The 17,788-nt window shown below is 49.9% G+C and overlaps 7 protein-coding genes across 7 annotated transcripts; 1 reads left to right on the top strand and 6 right to left on the bottom strand.

The window, feature by feature from the left end:
* Nucleotides 1-179: 179 nt before the first annotated feature.
* On the bottom strand, nucleotides 180-2,312 carry N7455_008329 (putative C6 transcription factor (OTam); the record flags this gene model as incomplete). Its single annotated transcript, XM_065605852.1, has 2 exons — nucleotides 180-1,914; nucleotides 1,990-2,312. 2 exons carry the CDS (start codon nucleotides 2,310-2,312, stop codon nucleotides 180-182), a joined length of 2,058 nt encoding a protein of 685 aa, XP_065460801.1.
* A 1,515-nt stretch (nucleotides 2,313-3,827) lies between these two features.
* On the bottom strand, nucleotides 3,828-4,472 carry N7455_008328 (DNA-directed RNA polymerase II subunit RPB4; the record flags this gene model as incomplete). The annotated part of the gene is made up of 3 exons (XM_040959086.2): nucleotides 3,828-3,955; nucleotides 4,092-4,219; nucleotides 4,282-4,472. 3 exons carry the CDS (start codon nucleotides 4,470-4,472, stop codon nucleotides 3,828-3,830), a joined length of 447 nt encoding a protein of 148 aa, XP_040810474.1.
* Nucleotides 4,473-4,846: 374 nt separating this feature from the next.
* trm5 (tRNA (guanine) methyltransferase) lies at nucleotides 4,847-6,500 on the bottom strand (the record flags this gene model as incomplete). Its single annotated transcript, XM_040959147.2, has 4 exons — nucleotides 6,165-6,500; nucleotides 6,000-6,101; nucleotides 5,864-5,941; nucleotides 4,847-5,814 (listed from the first exon to the last, which is right to left on the bottom strand). Exons 1-4 carry the CDS (start codon nucleotides 6,457-6,459, stop codon nucleotides 4,847-4,849), a joined length of 1,443 nt encoding a protein of 480 aa, XP_040810398.1. The 5' UTR covers nucleotides 6,460-6,500.
* A 551-nt stretch (nucleotides 6,501-7,051) lies between these two features.
* On the bottom strand, nucleotides 7,052-8,152 carry N7455_008326 (uncharacterized protein; the record flags this gene model as incomplete). Its single annotated transcript, XM_040959130.2, has 2 exons — nucleotides 7,052-7,911; nucleotides 7,996-8,152. The coding sequence occupies 2 exons, from the start codon at nucleotides 8,150-8,152 to the stop codon at nucleotides 7,052-7,054; spliced, it is 1,017 nt and encodes a 338-aa protein (XP_040810422.2).
* Nucleotides 8,153-8,544: 392 nt separating this feature from the next.
* N7455_008325 (ankyrin repeat domain-containing protein) lies at nucleotides 8,545-9,858 on the top strand (the record flags this gene model as incomplete). The annotated part of the gene is made up of 1 exon (XM_040959167.2): nucleotides 8,545-9,858. The coding sequence occupies one exon, from the start codon at nucleotides 8,545-8,547 to the stop codon at nucleotides 9,856-9,858; it is 1,314 nt and encodes a 437-aa protein (XP_040810410.2).
* Nucleotides 9,859-10,087: 229 nt separating this feature from the next.
* N7455_008324 (PX domain-containing protein) lies at nucleotides 10,088-13,200 on the bottom strand (the record flags this gene model as incomplete). The annotated part of the gene is made up of 7 exons (XM_040959083.2): nucleotides 10,088-10,315; nucleotides 10,383-11,526; nucleotides 11,575-11,671; nucleotides 11,730-12,354; nucleotides 12,423-12,731; nucleotides 12,801-13,030; nucleotides 13,098-13,200. 7 exons carry the CDS (start codon nucleotides 13,198-13,200, stop codon nucleotides 10,088-10,090), a joined length of 2,736 nt encoding a protein of 911 aa, XP_040810418.2.
* Nucleotides 13,201-14,118: 918 nt separating this feature from the next.
* ace1 (putative C2H2 transcription factor (Ace1)) lies at nucleotides 14,119-16,866 on the bottom strand (the record flags this gene model as incomplete). Its single annotated transcript, XM_040959123.2, has 5 exons — nucleotides 14,119-15,316; nucleotides 15,376-15,651; nucleotides 15,703-15,947; nucleotides 16,025-16,278; nucleotides 16,359-16,866. The coding sequence occupies 5 exons, from the start codon at nucleotides 16,864-16,866 to the stop codon at nucleotides 14,119-14,121; spliced, it is 2,481 nt and encodes an 826-aa protein (XP_040810431.2).
* Nucleotides 16,867-17,788: the final 922 nt, after the last annotated feature.

Genomic DNA, 17,788 nt, shown 5'->3' with positions numbered 1-17,788 from the left:
GCGCTTCATCTCAGAAAATCAAGAACAAATTCCCGAGAAAACGCCAGAGCAGAAGGGGAGTCATGAGAAGGAGTCAAAAAAAGGTTGGAAATGAGGTAAGATGTGAGGTCGGGGCGGAGGTAGGGAAATATGAAGCTGAGGCGAAAAGATGGAAGAGATGGGAGGATAGGTGGTCGTGATCACAGGGGCGCCATGGACGCCTCCCCATCATCCTCCATATCACTAACAGAGGTAGCTGGCGACGCAAGCCCCGACATAACCGAACTGGAAGCGGCCGTGCCGGCGGCATCCATCATAGCCTCATCGTAAGAGCCAAGCGCCGAAGTCGGCATGCGCGGCGGCGCGTTCTTGCCAGATGAAGCCATGAGCTCTGCAATCCCCGGCTTTTCGGGGACGTGCTTGTGGAGCGCGGTGGCATTATCCAGACTTCGCAAGGCAAAGCCCATGAATTCGGCGTTCTTGTGGCTAACTCCTAGAGTCCAGCGGTATTCACACAGCCGGACGCGGTAGAAGTCTGCCTCCTCGTTTGTCGGGGCGGTGATGCGAAGGAGCATGCCGAAGGAGCCGATGAGGGAGAAGTTGGTGCGGGCGGAGGCGGGCCAGAAAGAGCGGAGGTGAGCAGGGCGGAGACGGTTGACAAAGTCCATTGCGGAGATCAGGCGGGTCTTTGCGGCGGAGCGGCAAATGTGCGCGAGGTACTGGTCTGTGCCTTCGGCTAGGAGGGAGCGAACGATGCAACGGTGTAGGGTTATTTCGGTGGCGAAGTAGGCGAGGTGGAGGGCGCCGTTGCGGGCGTGTTCGTCTGTTATTGTTTCGACGAGTTCGCCAGTTGAGGTTTCCATCTTGAGGGATGGTGGGAGGGAGGAGAACCAGTCCTTCAGACGGATTTGGGCTGGTTTGGCCTTTTCTAAAATCATGCGTGTACGCTGGTTTCCGGCGGCGGCGAACTCTTCGATGGCGTGCAATGTATAGAAACGGTCGAGGATGTCGGAGAGAATGGTTGTTAGTGCGACCATGTGGCAGAAAAGAAGAGGGCCGTGGCCGACGGCGGTTTCATCGTGCGAGGAGTCAGTGCCGGAGGCAAAGGCATCCGAGAAGTCCTGCTCCACGAGATCCTTGACCGTCCAGTTGAAGGCGAAAATATGCGAGGGTCGGCCGTGCACCAGCGACGACCATTTATCCTGCATATATAAAGCCCACGCGAGACGTTTCCTCAGTCCCTTCTCCCAAGTCTCCATACGCCAGTTCGTGCAGTCCTGATGCAGGCCTAGCTCGAACGCGGCCGTGACTAGTTGACCATTTAATGATGCCGTAGCTAGAGTCGACTTCTGTGTCAGCAGGAGCCCGGCTTGGATAGTCGAGACGCTGGGGAATTGCAAAGAATCCATCAGCAGCTTCAATGCCGAAGCCTCTAGCCGTGCGGCATCGGGTTTGCGCGCAGTTTGTGAGGCGGCACCGACATCGACGAACTTCAATGTCAAGACGTAGACTGCGGCGAGTAGTAGCGGTGAAAGGCCACGGCGCTCACGGTATGATTGGCGGAACACTTCCTCTATCAAAATTGGGAATGAGGGGTGTACATGATCGAAGAACTTCTCGATCAGTGTTGAGCCGTAGGGAGCGACCAGGCTCTCAATAACATCAAGTGACACGGCCTGCGAGTCACCGCCAGGCACGGTGTCGACGACACGCATGAAGGTACCGTCGTCGGCACATCTCCGCACGCGCGAGTTCGAGACTGTGCATTCGTCGTATTGGTCAAGTGGAAGATAATCCAACAAGGTCGGCTCCAGCTCAGTGGTCATGCCAATATGCTGGGTTGACTGGTTAAAGAAACCGGGGCGAATCATGTTCACTGCTGATGTGTGAGGCTCGGTCTCCGGGATAGAATGCGTCGGTTGTATTGTTGAGGGTCTGGAGATTGTTAGGGCACAATTTCTCTCGATATAGGGAGCTGAAGTATATCCCCAGCCGGTTGGAATTCCATACCGCTTAATTGCTTCTGTGGGCTCCTGCCCCTCGTCCAATTTCCTTTTCTTGGATGTAACCTCAGATTGGGCTGTGAGAGTGAAGGTACAATCCTGGCGATGAAAGTCGCATGAGTAGCACTTGTGGACCATTTCGTTCATGGCACACCTGCTCTTTCTGCGGAGACAAGCGTCACAGCTAGCTCCATTCCGTACGCGGGGAAGGGTCGAATTGATGGAGATGGGGGATGGCGAGAGCGTTGGGGTCGAGCCCGTCTTTCGGCGGAGATCAGGGGAATGGGTTTGGGCATAGCCCGAAGGCTGGATAGTGATAACGGTAGCCATGTGGACCGGAACTAGCCCTGGAGGCACGGTAATCGGGCAAATAAGAGCGGAGATAAAGACGAGATGATAGGGTCTTCACGGAGCTCCCTCCGGACGTGTTACTCTGTAATCTAGGATCTCTATCCTAGACCTCTTATTTTTCTGATTATACAGCGTCAGTCATTGGATGAGATCATGGTGATAAGAGAGACACATACTCTTATCAGAAAAGAAAGAAAAAAAAATTGGTTATCTCCGGAGTAAGTTCACGATAATCCCAAAGCCGGCACCGGAGATCGAAAAGAGAGGTATATCAGGCAGATGAACCTGCAAGTGACTGCAGCAAGATGAGATGTCGAATAGTCCGCTCCGTCATTCCTACCCGTTACAGATCTGGGGAATCAAGCGAAGTTGAGGAAAAGAGATGAAAAGAAAGAATCCAGAAGTGCACTTGGGGCAGAATCCATGATGACATGGATCTACGATCTAATAGGTAATATAAACTATTGGGTTGCCCAAAACTCGTTACTTTTCCGAGTACCAGGCGATCAGCTTTTTTGCTCTCGTAACAAAAACCTCTATTAAGTTAAGCAAGTGACCCTCAATTATGACACTTTAATTGTCAAAGATAAGCTGTCCCTTGCTGATTGGTTCTGAAACCAGACATTGCATTACGTACTGAATATCCTTAGGTCATCATTGGCACTTTAGTTTCTGACAGAGGGATATAGATCAAATAGTTAGATAATGAGAACCTCAGAATGGCCCGATCTGATTTTAGTTTTCATTTAATTTTTGCTCTGCCGTTCCCCAGGGATTGTCTTCCTGCAGGACCTGACTGTCTGACTGGTCGAGGTACTGTTGTACAAGGATCTCCCGGACCAATCACCATCCAGTGATAACGGCTTCCTCCCCAACCAATCACAGGCTGTCCCATACTAAAAGTCGCAGTAGCGCCCGAGAAACTCTGCAATCCAAAACTGTGGGGTGAACGTAATGTGGAGGGAAAAAAGCCTAGGCTATATTTACTCTATGGAATCTATGCACTCTATGCACTTCTACCTAGGTACCTAGGTATTCGTACATAACTTCGCTGTGTTCTCTGACCGCTGTGCAATCTCATATGTAATACATTTCCAAAAGAGGATGTTTTAGCTTCCCAAATGCTAGTCCCCGGAGCGGAACACCCCGGAGTCAAGAAACACATTCCCCGGCACATGCGAAATTACTATTCCGGTGGCAAACGGAAGAGCACGGACTTGGCTAAATTAGATAGAGTATGTAATAAAAATTGAACTGCAATGGTTGGCCCGGGGAGGTTTCTATTATGAATCACCAGTTCCCCTCCATGTACCTATGTATGTATCTATGGTATGTTAATCCAAGGAATCCGTTCCAAAGGTTTAGGATCTACACTTGGAAATCCTGCCACCCAAACTAAGAGAAAAAAAAAACATAACGCCTTCAAACTCCATGCTCCTAAAAAATGAGGCATCCACAGTGAAAATGCGACCGGGCTATGTATGGCGTATGTTTTTACTCAGTGAAGTTGCGCAACTTGGTCAACTCATCCAGCAACTCTTGCAAGTCTCCATCGGAGATCTTATTCTGAAGACTCGGAATGAGAGACTTGGCCTCCTCGGCATTATCGCAACACAAACTACCTGTTCAGAGGAAGACGCAAGTCAGTAAATCTGAGAATACCAAGTCTTCCTCCCAACAATGATATCCACATGCAAGTACGACGGATAAAATGAGCTCTTGGCTGGTTGGAGGAGGGCAGTGCAAATCAAAACTCACCCAGCTGTGACCGCTCAAACATCTCTAGCTCGGTGTGAGAGTTCAAGAGGCGTTCGACTGCCTTGATGTTTTCCTCGTCCTTGAACCGGGCAAAGACATCCAAGTAATCCAAAGTCTTGGTCAAGTTTCTGTAGAAAACATGACAGGTAAGTATTCGATCTCGAAATCGAATGGTCTGTGGTCCACTTACTCCGGCTCCTCGTACTTGTTGCCCCCGCGCCGCTTGTTCTCCAACACCTTGTGGATAACGAGTCGGGCTTCCGAAAGTGAGAGGGTGTGCGTGTGTTGATCAGCGCCCAGCTTGAGCGTGGAGGCTGCTTCGAGCTCGCCTTGCGGCAACGCGCGCTTGCGGTGCGTAGGTGGGGGAAGTTGGACGCTCATGGTGCGATTTGGAAGGCGGGATTTCGTAGGTTCGGGTATGCAGCCTAGCGCATTTGAATTGAATGTAGTGGTGAAAATAACTTACCCGAAGATACTTCGTCGACGCCGTGTATCTGCTGTAAAGAAGATGAGGTGACTTGTTTGGCGCGACGTTGATCTCTGCAGTTTCACTTCCGGCATTTCAAGGCGGTGAAGGCATTACCGCCTCTTCTTCCAGAAGTAAAACAATAAAACCCGCCGGGAAACCAAATTCATCGTACTTATTTATTACTACCAACTAATACTATAATGCATGTTGTTTCGTGGGGTAACAGAGTCTTATTTTTGTTCATGGGGCAAGCCCCAAACACCTCATATATAGCTATGCAACAACTCTATACCTTCCGAAAAGCGACCTCCCGCGGCAGACGGAAGCTAGCACAGAACATCTGCTTCTTGGGACTAACCAGCCTCACATTGTGAATGGCGAGTTCCAATTCTTGGTTACCCTTGCCTCCCACACAATCATCGACAGTGATCTTGTGCCCGATACGCTCGGAGATTCTCTCGCAGATATCGATGTGATCATCCACCTCGTTATCGGAGTGTCCCGAGAAACAGTAAACGTGGATCATGGGCAGTTTTTGCTCCGTGTTCGGCGCAAAAATCTGCTCCTCACCAGCATAGATCCCGGGGAAGGCATCAAGGAATTCAATGGCCGTAGCAGGCAGGTTCATAACATAGTGATTGACAATGGTAGGACGGGTGTATACCTTCGGTGCGGGTACCGGGGACCCCTTGCCTTCGGCGATCTTACGCTGCTTCTCTCTGCCCACCTTAGGGCGGATAGTAACGGTAAGAGGCTTGTCGCTTAGCAACAACCGACCCGAGGAACGGATAAACTCCCGGCCATCCTGGTTGAAGGGAGTAACGAAATCTTGCACCTTATTACGAGTGATAGCATCTTGCATAACTTCAAATCCATGGGGGTTGAGATCGTTGGCCCAGACGAAAATCTTCTTCCGGCCTGCTGGCACCGCGAAGGGGCCGACACCGGCCATCACGTCGCAGACCATTTCACTGGGCGCGAACTTCTCGACCAGGCGGCGATGCTCGGTCTCCAGACGGCTGTTCCAGTAGACGCGAGCATAGTCGAATCGGAACTCGCAGTCCTGTTCGTGCTGGATGACATTTAGGTCATTCTCGCCAGTCAGCAGTTCAAATGGGAAGGTGCGGAACTGGCTGTGGGAGCCGACGTCTTCAGTTTTATTGATGACGGTACGGACGGTCGGGTTCTTGTCCATAAGAACCTCGGCAAGTATGTGCTTATATGGGAAGTATTGAGCGCGAAGATTTAAATGCACTGTTTTCGTCAGAATTGGGTTTATAGGCAGTGAGTCAGGCGAACATACAGACATGCCCCACTTGAGTAAAGCCTTGAGGGATCTCTTCCATCAGGTCCTCGGGTAGAATTGATGAGATGATCTCAGCTATGAGAATGTTAGCATGGAATATTTAGCTGAGGAGAAAACATGATGGCAAGCATACCATATGACCAGTGATCATATTCCAATAGCAATTCATAAGGTCCTAGGGCGACAGTTCCCTTATTAACGAGCTCGTTGATAGTAGGCGACCATGTTGCCTTATCTATACACTTCGATTAGAACCCATCGATCAATGTTGGGCCCAATCCAAGCCCAATAAACCTACCATCAACCTTCAGATCTTCGCGCAACAACATAGCCTTCCACGCCTTGCCATCTTGATCCTTGACCTCACGGATAGGGCTAATACGTGGTAAAAGCAGGATGTCACGGCTCTTGACCAACTCCTTCCGCACGTTCGAAATATCGCTTGTTTTAAAAACGCGGGCGACGGAGAGGGGCACATTTCTTCGGAAAAATGACCGGTCGAGTGTGCGCATGGCACGGTTCACGGGTGGTCGGAACATGGCAGGGGTCTCGTGAAGAGTAGCCTGCTCGGAAGCTGTCTCTGTCGGTTTCATTGGAAGTGGAGATTGTTTATTTTTGGCCTGCTAGGGATTTGTCTCCTTGTTCGAAGCTCGAGGCGCATTGCGGCGCGATAATTTATTTCTTATCAGCCACGTGACATCCTTATCTAGATCTAGATCTTAAAGAGTACATGTGAAATGTAGAACGAGATGTGTCGGAATCAGTCATAAATAATTATCGATATTGGTTATGTGATGAATATTTAGAGGGATATCTGAGTAATAGTGGACTGTAGTCCATAGGGTAGTATTTGGCTTTATTCCTCCCCTATGCGTAATATTGCTAGGCCCAAATCCCGGGTAGGTTGGACAAATGACTTTTTACTAGACTGGTAAAGCTTGTATTTCTCATTGGAGCATGCTTATCTGTCTATCAAGGAAACAGGCTCATGATTGCCTGATTTCACAAAACGTTCACACAATAACACAGTAATCACAGATCGCAAAGCTATCATATCGTCGTAACAGTTCGTGAGATAGGTGGCCTACGCTGAGCCAAAAGTATACTGGACATCCGAAAGTCAATCTCTGAAATAAACACTGGTAGTGTCTGCTGCATGTGGAATGCGATTCCAAGGTTGCCCGCTCAATAGGGTTTCATCCCCTCAATAAGAGAACGATCCAGTTCTCTCTGGGCTTCCAGGTTAGAAACCCGGCCTTGCAGCTTCTTAATTTCTTCATCCTTCTTCTTCAATGCCAGCCGCGTCATATCCCGCCCACGAATAATCCCCTGCGTCTTCAAGTCCTGCCGATTAAGCAGCGAAACAACCTCGTCATGGGCTTTGTTCGGCAAAACAACACTATGTTTTTCTATAATATCGAGTAGACTCTTTGCAAGGTCCGAGGTGTCAAACTTCGAGTCTGCGGAGAGTACGTCGTTGTATTTGCTAGGCGTGGGTGTCATGCATAATTCGGCAGACGAGGGAGGGAACATCTCGGTGCGAGACGAGCGAGACGAGAAAGGCGTCGCGGGTGCAGACTGGTCGTAGGAAGAATCATCATTCGTGACTTCTGCCAGTTTGCGCTTGCCGGGTGAAGTCACCGCGGCGGTGCGGGGGGTCTTGAACGGGGATTTGGGATGGAAGTTGGGTTGCGAGATGAAGCTCTCGGTCTGGCTGGAAGAGAGTGCTTTGACAAGCTCATCATTATCATCCAAGTCGTCGTTCCAACCAAAATCGTCTGACGCTTCTGAGATCATTCTGGCCTTAGCTGTCTTGGGGGGCGACTTGAAGTTGCGTTGCGGGGTGTCGATAAATCTACGCTCAGTCTGTGGAGTGAGTAGCCCGTTATTCATACGTCCGGGGGTACGCCTTGATGGAGTGAGCGGGCTAGGATCGAGTTCGGATCGAGAGTTGGCAAGAACGGCTGCTTGCTCACGCATTGTAGCGTCATCTGCCCACAGGAAGAACTTGCATCTAAGATGTGGAGGTTGCGCGCAAGTCCAAACTATTTTTCACGTCAGTTGCTAATTTATATGGAGATATTTCCCAAGCATCATCCTTGAAGACTTGGTAGCAAGATTCAACATACACCATTTCCCAAGGTTTGGTCCCTGTTTCTTAGTTTCACGGCGGACCGCAACCGGCCTTTCTGGGCAGTTACAGCACCAAAGACCATCTTTGAAGAGGCCACGGCGTAGATTCGCTGTAGTTCCTGGCGAAGCTGGGTACTTCTGAGGGGACGACATTTTCGACAGTTTCTTCCCCAGATGTTGTTCACAAAGGAAGATGAACGTTATCGCCATGGAAACCTGCTTATCTTATCCGGACTCCACGAGGTCTTGGCAACTTTAAGACATTCTATGGAGTCGTCCAAAGGTGGATTATTAACATTATAACAGTGCTATGAATAGAATTTAGGAATATGGAGAATTATCTGAGACAATATTGCTTACTTTATACATTGATTCCGATCACAGATGACCTCATATACTATTGAGGCTGAGGTCAGATCTGCACACAAAACGCCATTATTATAAAGAAGCTTAACCCCACATCGAGTCTATTCTTATATATACACTCCTCCAACCAACCCCCATGATCAAACCCTCATGCTTCGATACCCTTTTAAACGCCCCAAATGCATACACTATGTATAGACCCACAAGGACCCCTCTCAACCCTCCCTAAAGAACTATACCTCGCAATATCCGATTTCCTCCCATCATCAGACCTAAATGCCTTCACATGCACCAACACAACAACCTACAACCTTCTAAACACCACCCTCTATAAACGCGATGCAACCTCACCAAATCCAAAATCCCTCTTCTGGGCCTCAACAACCGACACCCCCTCAACAGCCCTAAAATCCCTCTCCGCAGGCTTCGACATCCAATCAAAAACAGACACAGACCCACGACTAAAAGGCTGCACCCCAATCATGCTAGCCGCTTTACACAATAGCATCGCAGTTCTCAAACTACTCCTGCTAAACGACGAAGCAAACCCAAACACCCGCGACAGAAAATGGATCCGTCCGCCGCTGTCCTGGGCCGTCAAAGAGGGCCACTCGACCATAGTGCAGACCCTGCTAAATGACGACCGTACAGACGTCAACTTGCAAGATAAGACGGGCGATACCGCACTCATGATGGCCGTCAACCATCAACCCAAGATGATGATAATACTTCTCTGTAGCGGGCGGGCGGATCCGCGCGTGCCAAATCGGCAGGGATGGACGCCGCTCAGTCGTGCTGCGCGGGAAGTAGATGGGGATGTGGGATTACTGCTTGCGAACCATTTACGGTTGATTCTTGAGGGGGATGATGGCGCTGTGCATTGCCAGCATGTGTTTTTCTATGCGGCTATCATGGGGCATGTTGATATTGTGCGGTATTTGGTTAAGTATTTTGGGGAGAAGCTTGATCCCAACGCTGAAGGACAGCAGTATGGGCGGGGAGCATTTTCAATTGCGGCTTCGGCGGAGCGAGTGGATGTTGTACAGTTTTTACTGGAGTGGGAGGTTACCGATCCTAATTTGCAGACGCATTGGAAGAGACAGACGCCTTTGTTTGTTGCTGCGGAGAATGGGCACGAGGAGATTGTCGGCTTGTTGGTTGGATGTGAGAGGGTTGGACTGGAGATTCCTGATATGCATGGGACTACGCCGTTGGGAGTTGCGACAGAAAGAAACCACGAGGGGATTATTAGGCGGTTGTTGACTGGGTTTAGGCGGGCTGATCCCAATGCTCGTGATGAGAACGGTCAGACACCGCTGTTTAATGCTGCATTTTATGGTCACATAGGTGTCGTGGAACTACTACTCGAGGCACCTGGCATTGATCCACAGTTAGGGGATACAGATGGGAAGACACCGTTAGAGGTGGCATTGGAGAATGACAATCAGCAGGTAGTGGAGGCACTGCGGAGATACATAAGCAGCCCATCATGAATATTCTCGTCTCAATTATCATGACCGATCTGGCGTACGGTCCCTATCATACGCTATACCTATCTAGTCCTCCCGGCCCCCTCGGCGCAGCCATGAGCGAGTCGGCAAGTAGAAACAAGCGAGCAAAGGATCGGTGTATGAAAATAAAATAAAATAGTGGGAATCAAACGGGAGAAGCCATATCTATGGCGGTATCACGAATGTAGCAAAACAATTCTAACATCGGCATCTAATCGGCAAGTACATGCCGCAACATCGCACCAAACGGATCAGCAAGCTTGAGAATCTCCGTAACCTCGGGCTTAACGGGTTCACCCGCAGTACGGCGAAGTTGGTCCTGCTTCTTTGTCCGCCGCCGGCGCTCTATGGCGATGGGATCGTCCATGTTCTCATCTCCAGAGTCTTCATCAGAGGCATCAGATGCCTCATCCGAGATAGTGAGGTCCTCCAGATCAGCCTGTAACCCCAGAGTTAGCTTTAAAATCCAAATTCATTTTTTTGAAGTCGAGTGGGTAAAAACATACCTCGTCAAGACCGAAATCACTACCCCTGAAAGTTGTAGCTCCTGGCATAGTCTCCCCAGATGTACCTTCAGCAGCCATCTTCTGGCGAGTCTTGTTCAGATGCCAGCGTTTCCGGTCCTCTTGCCACTTGATAAGCTGATTGATTTCCGTGAGAGCGAGCTCTTTGTCGATCTGACCAACTCCAACAGCTCCTTGGAACAAAGCGTTAATGTCCATTTTGCCTCCGGTGGGACCGTTGCGCAGGAAATCGAGAATTTCCTCAATCCAACCCATTAGAGACTGGAATAGGCCGTTATCGTGCTGGTGCACTTCGTGAATGAACTTATAGAAGTTGGCCTCGTGGCGAGCGCATAGGTCGATGAAGGCCTGTACTGTTTGGTTCGGATCGGCAGAGGCATCCTGGCGTTGGGCACTCTCAATCACACTAATAGCATCGTCGGCAAATAGAGCAAAGTCCGTAATGCTGTTGTATACGTTGGCAGATTTGTAAACGCGGACGAGCGGCTCGTAGAAGATAGTGAACAGATCGCGGAAGAGTTGCAGTGTGACCGGCTCCTCAACAATGCCCAGCATCATCGCCTTGTCGCGCTGGCGGGTGTAAAGCTTCAGAAGCTGCTTCATGTGAGCGAACCATTGGGCGCCTTGTTGCATTTCCAGATCTACATTCTCCACGGCATAGTTCCAAGCGACGTAGCCATTGAACACCTTGCCAATCTGGTCCGGGGTGAGTTCGGGTGACAGTAGTTCGGAGCGAAGGATGGCCACAATAATGTCAACATCGTCGGTAACAGCCTCTTCTCGGATCACATTCTTGATTTCTTCCTCGGCATCCGCGAAGCTCTTGAGCTTCTGAGTAAGCACAGTATCTTCGACCTTGGAAGCCAGAGAATCAATTGATTTTTGGAAATCTTTGATGCTTTCGTTTAGTGTTAATGAGAAAATGCGTTGCAAAAGGGACCGCGAGCCGAAGGGCTGGGCCATGAAAAGGTCTAGAACACCAGACATGACTGCAGCAGGGTTGGCGATGCGAATCACATTTTTCATTAGCGTGTAAGGGACCAGGCCGTGGATTCTCTTCGCCTGTGCAAACAGCTCAGGGGAGTTATCCTCGGCAAGGAACAGATGGTATATTGTTGCGGCAACCCTATTTAATGTTAGTAGGGGGAATCACTCAGAAAATCAGACAACATACTCAATGCGGAGCCACTCAGCAAATTTCTGATATTGTGGGCTGAGGTCTGCAATTGTGGGCTTCTCTCGGATCTCGGCGAAGAGCTTTGTCAATCCATCTAAATTCCAACTGAGATTAGCAAACCATGTTTATGCTGGAAGGAGCTCACGACTTACTGCTCTCCACAATGTCCCGCCGGAACCGCTCCATGTACACGTCCAGCTCTGCTGCTCGTTGCCTAGCAATCTCATAGAATCTCTTCTGTTCCTCAATCCTCACAGCATCCATGTTTTTCCGTTTCTGAACATCGATCAACTCTTCCTCATTCAACTCGATGGGGCGAGCAGTCAAGAATTCTTCCATGACCTTAGATTCTGCGATACGCTTGTTCTGCAATATAGTGCGCAGGAACGCGCGCAGCGACACACGCTGCTCCTCTCGGTACAGCACAGTCGCCCTCGACACGTCGCTCGTTGATGCACGCGGCGACTTCGTTGACCGCATTGATCCTCGGGAGATCGATCGCCGGAGGCCCCCTGCGGAAAGAGTTGGTGCGGAGAGCCGATCCTCAGCAACACTCGTGTCCTGTGTGGACAGAGATGAAATAGACGAAGCGTCATCATCTGCACTAGAGCCCCACCAGCTCGAGGTGGAAGAAGACTTGTTCTTACGAGGAAGAGGAGGGAGTAGTTTTCCTGGCAGCTCGGTCCTCAATCTCTTGTGAAGTTTGACAAACTCTCCATATCTCCTCCCAATATGAATCTCTTGTTTGTTGTGGTGACGAACTCGAATAACGAATTCCTAGAACAGATTCTGTTAGCAAAAGATCCTTCGGAAAAGAACGGAAGATCCAGAATTATGAAACTTACTGCATGTTGATGGTACCGGACTGTCCGCTTGACAGAGGTTGTCCGAACAGCGGCCACGTTCACATCCCAACCATTGATTGAATTACCCTCGGGCATATTAGCCAGCAGACCTGACTCCTGAGCACCACGCTCGACAATCTCCATCTCCGAGAACTGGATGCGCTCCTCATATCCCGACGCGGTCGGGACACCCGAAACCATCATCAGCTCCACGAGCTTCTCGCATTTCCTCGCCAACTTTCGGCGCTTCGTCTCCTCCAGTCGATCCTCCGAAGACGAGACATGTTTATTGGCAAACGATTCCAAGAACTATATCCCTAACTGTCAGCCACACTTCGTTCCTCCACAGTTATCCATTCAGGGAAGCGAAACACCCACGATTTGTAGCTTATCCTGCCAAAACTCCTTTTCGCGCGCTTGGTCGAGAAATGGGAAATTCCGAACGTGGTGAACAAAAATATACCGAAGAATAGGCAGCTCCGAGTCGACCGGTGCGACCTCGCCGAATTCCGATCTGAATGGGGCGCCGAATCGCTGAAGCGCGGTAGGGGAATTGAGCTCGAAGATTTCACCACGGACTTCACGAGCGATGAGCTCACGCTTGAGGTCTGCGCAAAATACCTACATGTCAGCAACTGTGAAATCTGAATCCGATCATCATATCGTCCAACTTACAGTGCTCTTGCTTGCCTGTCAAGACCTGGCCTGGTGGCGGGGTTGCACCCACATTTCCCTTCCCGCTAGGGACTGCGGAATCAGGCGATTGTGTTTCCGGCATGTTGAGCGGTAATTCTCCTACTCAGTTGAGAGGGAAGCTGAGTCCCTAGGAAATTGAATCACACGGCCAGTGTCCTAGGTGATGTGATGAGAATTGCAGGAAGCACAGAATATGTCTGCCTAAAAAGGCTAGTTGGCGCCGCAATCAAATAGACAAGACTGAGAAGTACAGAACACTGGGTCTCACGGTGTTTGCTTCTGGGAAAAGGTGGAACAAAGGCAATGGGGGGAGGGGCTGAGCGGAGCAGGTGTCGGGAGAGAGAAGATGATGTCGTCACCTCCCGAGATCTTTGAATATTTTACCTGGGGGATCTTGACACCTATAAGGCTATATATAAGGCTATAAGTATTCTAAGCCTCTATATGTGTTATACTGCCTATTTATACTATTTTTTTATTCAACTCCGCCCCCCACCGATTTTGATCACCATGACCACTTGCCGTAGTCCATCACTAAATCTCCATGAGAACTCGTACGCCAAGGCTAATTATAGTGTTGCCTATATGGGACTCCGTACTCGTACTAGTTCTGCGCCTTACGAGGCGAGGTTTCTCTCGGCAGTGTCATCAAACTATCCCTGTGGATTCTGGAGAAGCAAGTGAGGGGACTAGGATATCTCATGGACTTGGATTGGTAGGAAATTACTTGGAACGGGGCTCGGACCGAGGCCTTTCACCTGGCCAATTTATCGAGGGCGCTTAACCCAGGTAAAGGCAGGCAATACAACAACCACTATACCCAATATGAAAGAAACACATATACTTCAGCCATGTTATTTGGAGTAGAAAGATTAAGATAAAATCAAAACGGAAAAGATAAAAAAAACCCGCATTTCCATCGCTTGGGAACATTAAATTCGCTTCAGAAAATAAGTGTTGAGAAGAATATTTGCTTTGAACTCCAGGGGTCCCCACCTTTTCACTTCATGAATTCCAGCTCCATATCGCGAGGCAGGTAGTGTCCCTGGGGTTGCTGGCCATTCCAAGGCTGCATGCTCTGCAGAACGCGCTCGTGCTCAAGGGAGGGGAACATCTGCTGCTGAGGCTGATGGTATTGAGCTGAGTGGTCGCTAGGAGTTTGCATCATGGGCTGAGCACGGCGACCCATCTGAGCGCTCTGGTTGTAGAGGGTGAAGTCGTTGCCCGCCTGGGCCTGGAGTCCGTATTCGTAGCGCTCAGAAAGAGTGTCGCCCACGTTACAAGAGTCCGGTGAGTACAACATGGCGTTGCCCTGTGCACCAGGGGAGAGGCCAGAGGGCTTTCCAGAGGCATCGTAGGAACAGTGGTTGAGGTTCATTTGCTCGTAATCATTCGAATAACCCTTCATCACCTCGAGGGAATGCCCCTGAGGGAGATGCGCAGCCATTGCAGTGTAGTCCTCGTTGGTTGGGTAGTCCAAATTACTCCAATCCAGGTCGAAATTGATGCTTTCAGTACCGGTGAGTGGGGATCCGTCAAAGGACACGGGTCCCATCAGGTCGGGGACCGATTCGGCAGATGGGATGGACATGGAATTCATAGATTGGCGGTGCATCTCCAGGGCTGGAATCAAGCCATTGGGGTCACCGGCTTCAAATTGACTCTGGAACCCGCTCAGGTTCACCGAAGTTGGGAATGAGTTAACATCGGTCATCAGATAGGGAGATGTTTCGCCGAAAAGGGGGAAATCCTCTCCATGAGCAAGCGGAGGAGGGTCAGCAAAGTTGAACTGAGGATTCTCAGGCCAGTTGTAGTTCTGGTCGCTAGGGGAAGGACTGGGGCCAGGGATTGGAGAGGCAAAGTCGGTCGCCTTCGAAGCAGGAGTAGACACACTGGGGGTCTGAGGAGTGGCCTGGACAGAAGAGCCTCCCTTGCTGCTATTGCTGCCATTGCGGCCATTGTTCTTTGATCGAACGTAAACCCATCCATGGGATTTTTCCATGTGCTGCTTGCAGTTGCTGGCGCGCTTCGAAGCATAGGGGCACTTGTGGAATTGACACTTGAAGAGGGTGGGCTTGTCCGAATGTCTGTCATTCATGTGACGATCACGTTCTTTCTCGGTGGGCCAACCCTTGGTGTGGTAATTGCAGTCAGAGTACTCACACTTCCAGGGGCGAGTATGTGTCTTCTCGTGTTTCCTATGAATTGATTAGCATTTCAACCCTGATACTTCGATTCAATGAACAGGACAACTTACGTCAAGTCACAAGGACGCTTGAAGACCTTGTCGCAATCGGCGCACTTTTGATTGATGTTCATGGGAGGAGCATCCTTCTTGCGGCGGGCCATAGAGCGCTCGACGCCCTCATCGATCGCATCATCAAGAGTGATAGTACGCTTGGCAGCACCAGAAGCATCCGCCTCGTAAGGCTTTCCCGTGGCCATGGAAATTTGCTTTCCGTCTTGCATGATTACAAGTTCGGCAGACTTCCCATTCTTAGACAGACCACCTGCCAGGGTAGCCTTCGGGGTGCTGTTTTGAGTTAGATAGGTTCCGCGGTCCATCAGATGGGATATCACATACGCAGAAGAGTTAGGCTCCTTGTTAGGCTCGGAGCCCTGAGTCGCCTGGACTCGTTCACGTTCAGCGCGAACCATTGCTGCGTATCTTCGAACCTGCGAAACAAGATCAAGGAAGTATCCGTTAGTGTAAGGTCGATCCGCTGGTAGTCGTTGATCACGATCGTTGAGGTGCGAAGTCGAAGTATGCAAGCACTGGATCGTAAACTCGCAAAAGTTGAGATAGGAATTCCGAGAAGTGGCGGAGTTCTTTAAATAAAGTAAAAAATAATAATAAGCAACCAGAACTCCATAAACCCTTTGAATAGAACAATGCATTGACTTACCGGTGCCAACCACAATAGGGTTTTCTCGAGATCACGCAGACACACAATCTGCTTATTGATAATGCGCTGGGGAACGCTTCGGACCAATGGGTGGAATGGTTTCAATCGGGGCTCTTTCAAAATAGGAACGAGCACAAAACGTTCAATCTGTTTGCAGGCAGCAGGGCCCAATTGACGTTTTGGTGACGAACCAGTATCAAAAGCCGAAATAGAGCTTGTAATGGCAGATTGATTGTCATGAATACCATCATTCACTATTCATTGTTAGGGCTCAAATAGGAAACAATAGGGGGGGAAAGAGCGACAATGTATTGTTGTGGCATGTGACACTCACCTTTAGTTTGCGAGTCAGCCAGCCCCTCTTCGCTACTAACAGAAGTCCCTAGTCCACTATCGGACTCGTGGCTATGCTGTTGGTGGGCCTTTTTCTCATCTAGTGGGATGGGAATACTGCGGCCCTCTTCACTTGAGGGGCGTGGGGAGTTAGACATAGACTTGGAGTTACTGCGCACCAACCCACTCTCCATCAGACTCTCACCGCTAGCAACCTCAGGGCTCTGGTCTTCGGTGGGTTCCAGAGTCAGACGGCCTAGGATGGAAGTCATGCGCTCTTCAGCAACAGCGATTGCTTCCAACGAAGTGGCCGAGCGATGAGGTAGGGAGCGGAAGTTCAAGACAGGGTCGCGATCGCTTGGAGGAGAAGTGGGGGTATGGAAAGTCTCTCCTTTCTTCAGAGGCATCTTAGAGTCAGGCGAGTCGCTCGACAGGGTGGGAAGGGCGGTGTTTAAGACAGGCCGACGACGCGGGTGCACCCGCGATGGCTCAGTCTGGACGGCAGACATTATAGGGCGTAGTACTGTGTCAAACTAAAATTTAGCATACATGTTCGGACAGGAAAGGAGCAGTGGATTGCGGCTGATTGGCCCATGCCATGACTCACCGTAGAGTTGTCCAGATGATTCGAGAAGTGACGTACAGTCGAGTCAGAGATGCAAGCCTCGATTTGATGCGGATTATCTCCGTTCTTCGGTATATAACAGCACCACTTCTCTTGGATATCCACCAAGAGTGTTTAAAGTTGACACACTTGAACCAGTATGAGGCCCTGAAGGTCTATCACGATAGCGCGATCGTCTGATAGTCTCTGGATGAACATGCACTCCTAATCCAATGTGTCGCGGGGGGGTCGGAAAACTTCAAAGCGGGGTTCGACGCAGAGAGAGGATCAAGAACACCAGCTCAAATGGCTTTTTAATCAACGATAACAATATCCAAAGGTGAAATGAATTCCCCGGATTTCAAATGCTGATGGGATTCCAATGCTGAGATATAACGTATAAGATGGGTTCCCAAGCGGTGAGCCCCACTAAATACGAAATGTGTAGTATCCTTAGACTGAAGGCAGCGATGAAGAGCAAAATAGGATTGAAAATGAAGAATAAACCCGAACACAGACGATGGGGGAATAAGCGGATCAAAGGAAGAGAAGGGACTGGGAGGCTCATTGCGTGTTGGATGTCTGCCTGATAGACGAAGACGCTAACACCAAAATGGTATAGAATGCGAAGGCTGAGCACATTCTACAGTCGGTGATTGGCTTTAGAAGACGTTTGTATGGTAAACCTATAACAGTAATTAAACAGTCCAACCATATAGGTGGTTCCCGCGTGGCCCCCAGCGGGTATCGTACCGTTTCTCCACTGGTTCCACTGGGTTTCTTAAAATGGAAACTCGGGTCCCGGAAAGATGAGAAATCCGTTCCAA

This window comes from Penicillium solitum (assembly GCF_028829755.1).
Source record: "Penicillium solitum strain IBT 25940 chromosome Unknown utg000005l_segment0_segment0, whole genome shotgun sequence".
NCBI classification, from domain to species: domain Eukaryota; kingdom Fungi; phylum Ascomycota; class Eurotiomycetes; order Eurotiales; family Aspergillaceae; genus Penicillium; species Penicillium solitum.
The sequence above is the reverse complement of the archived record's forward strand: the minus strand, read 5'-3'. Positions and strand labels throughout refer to the sequence as shown.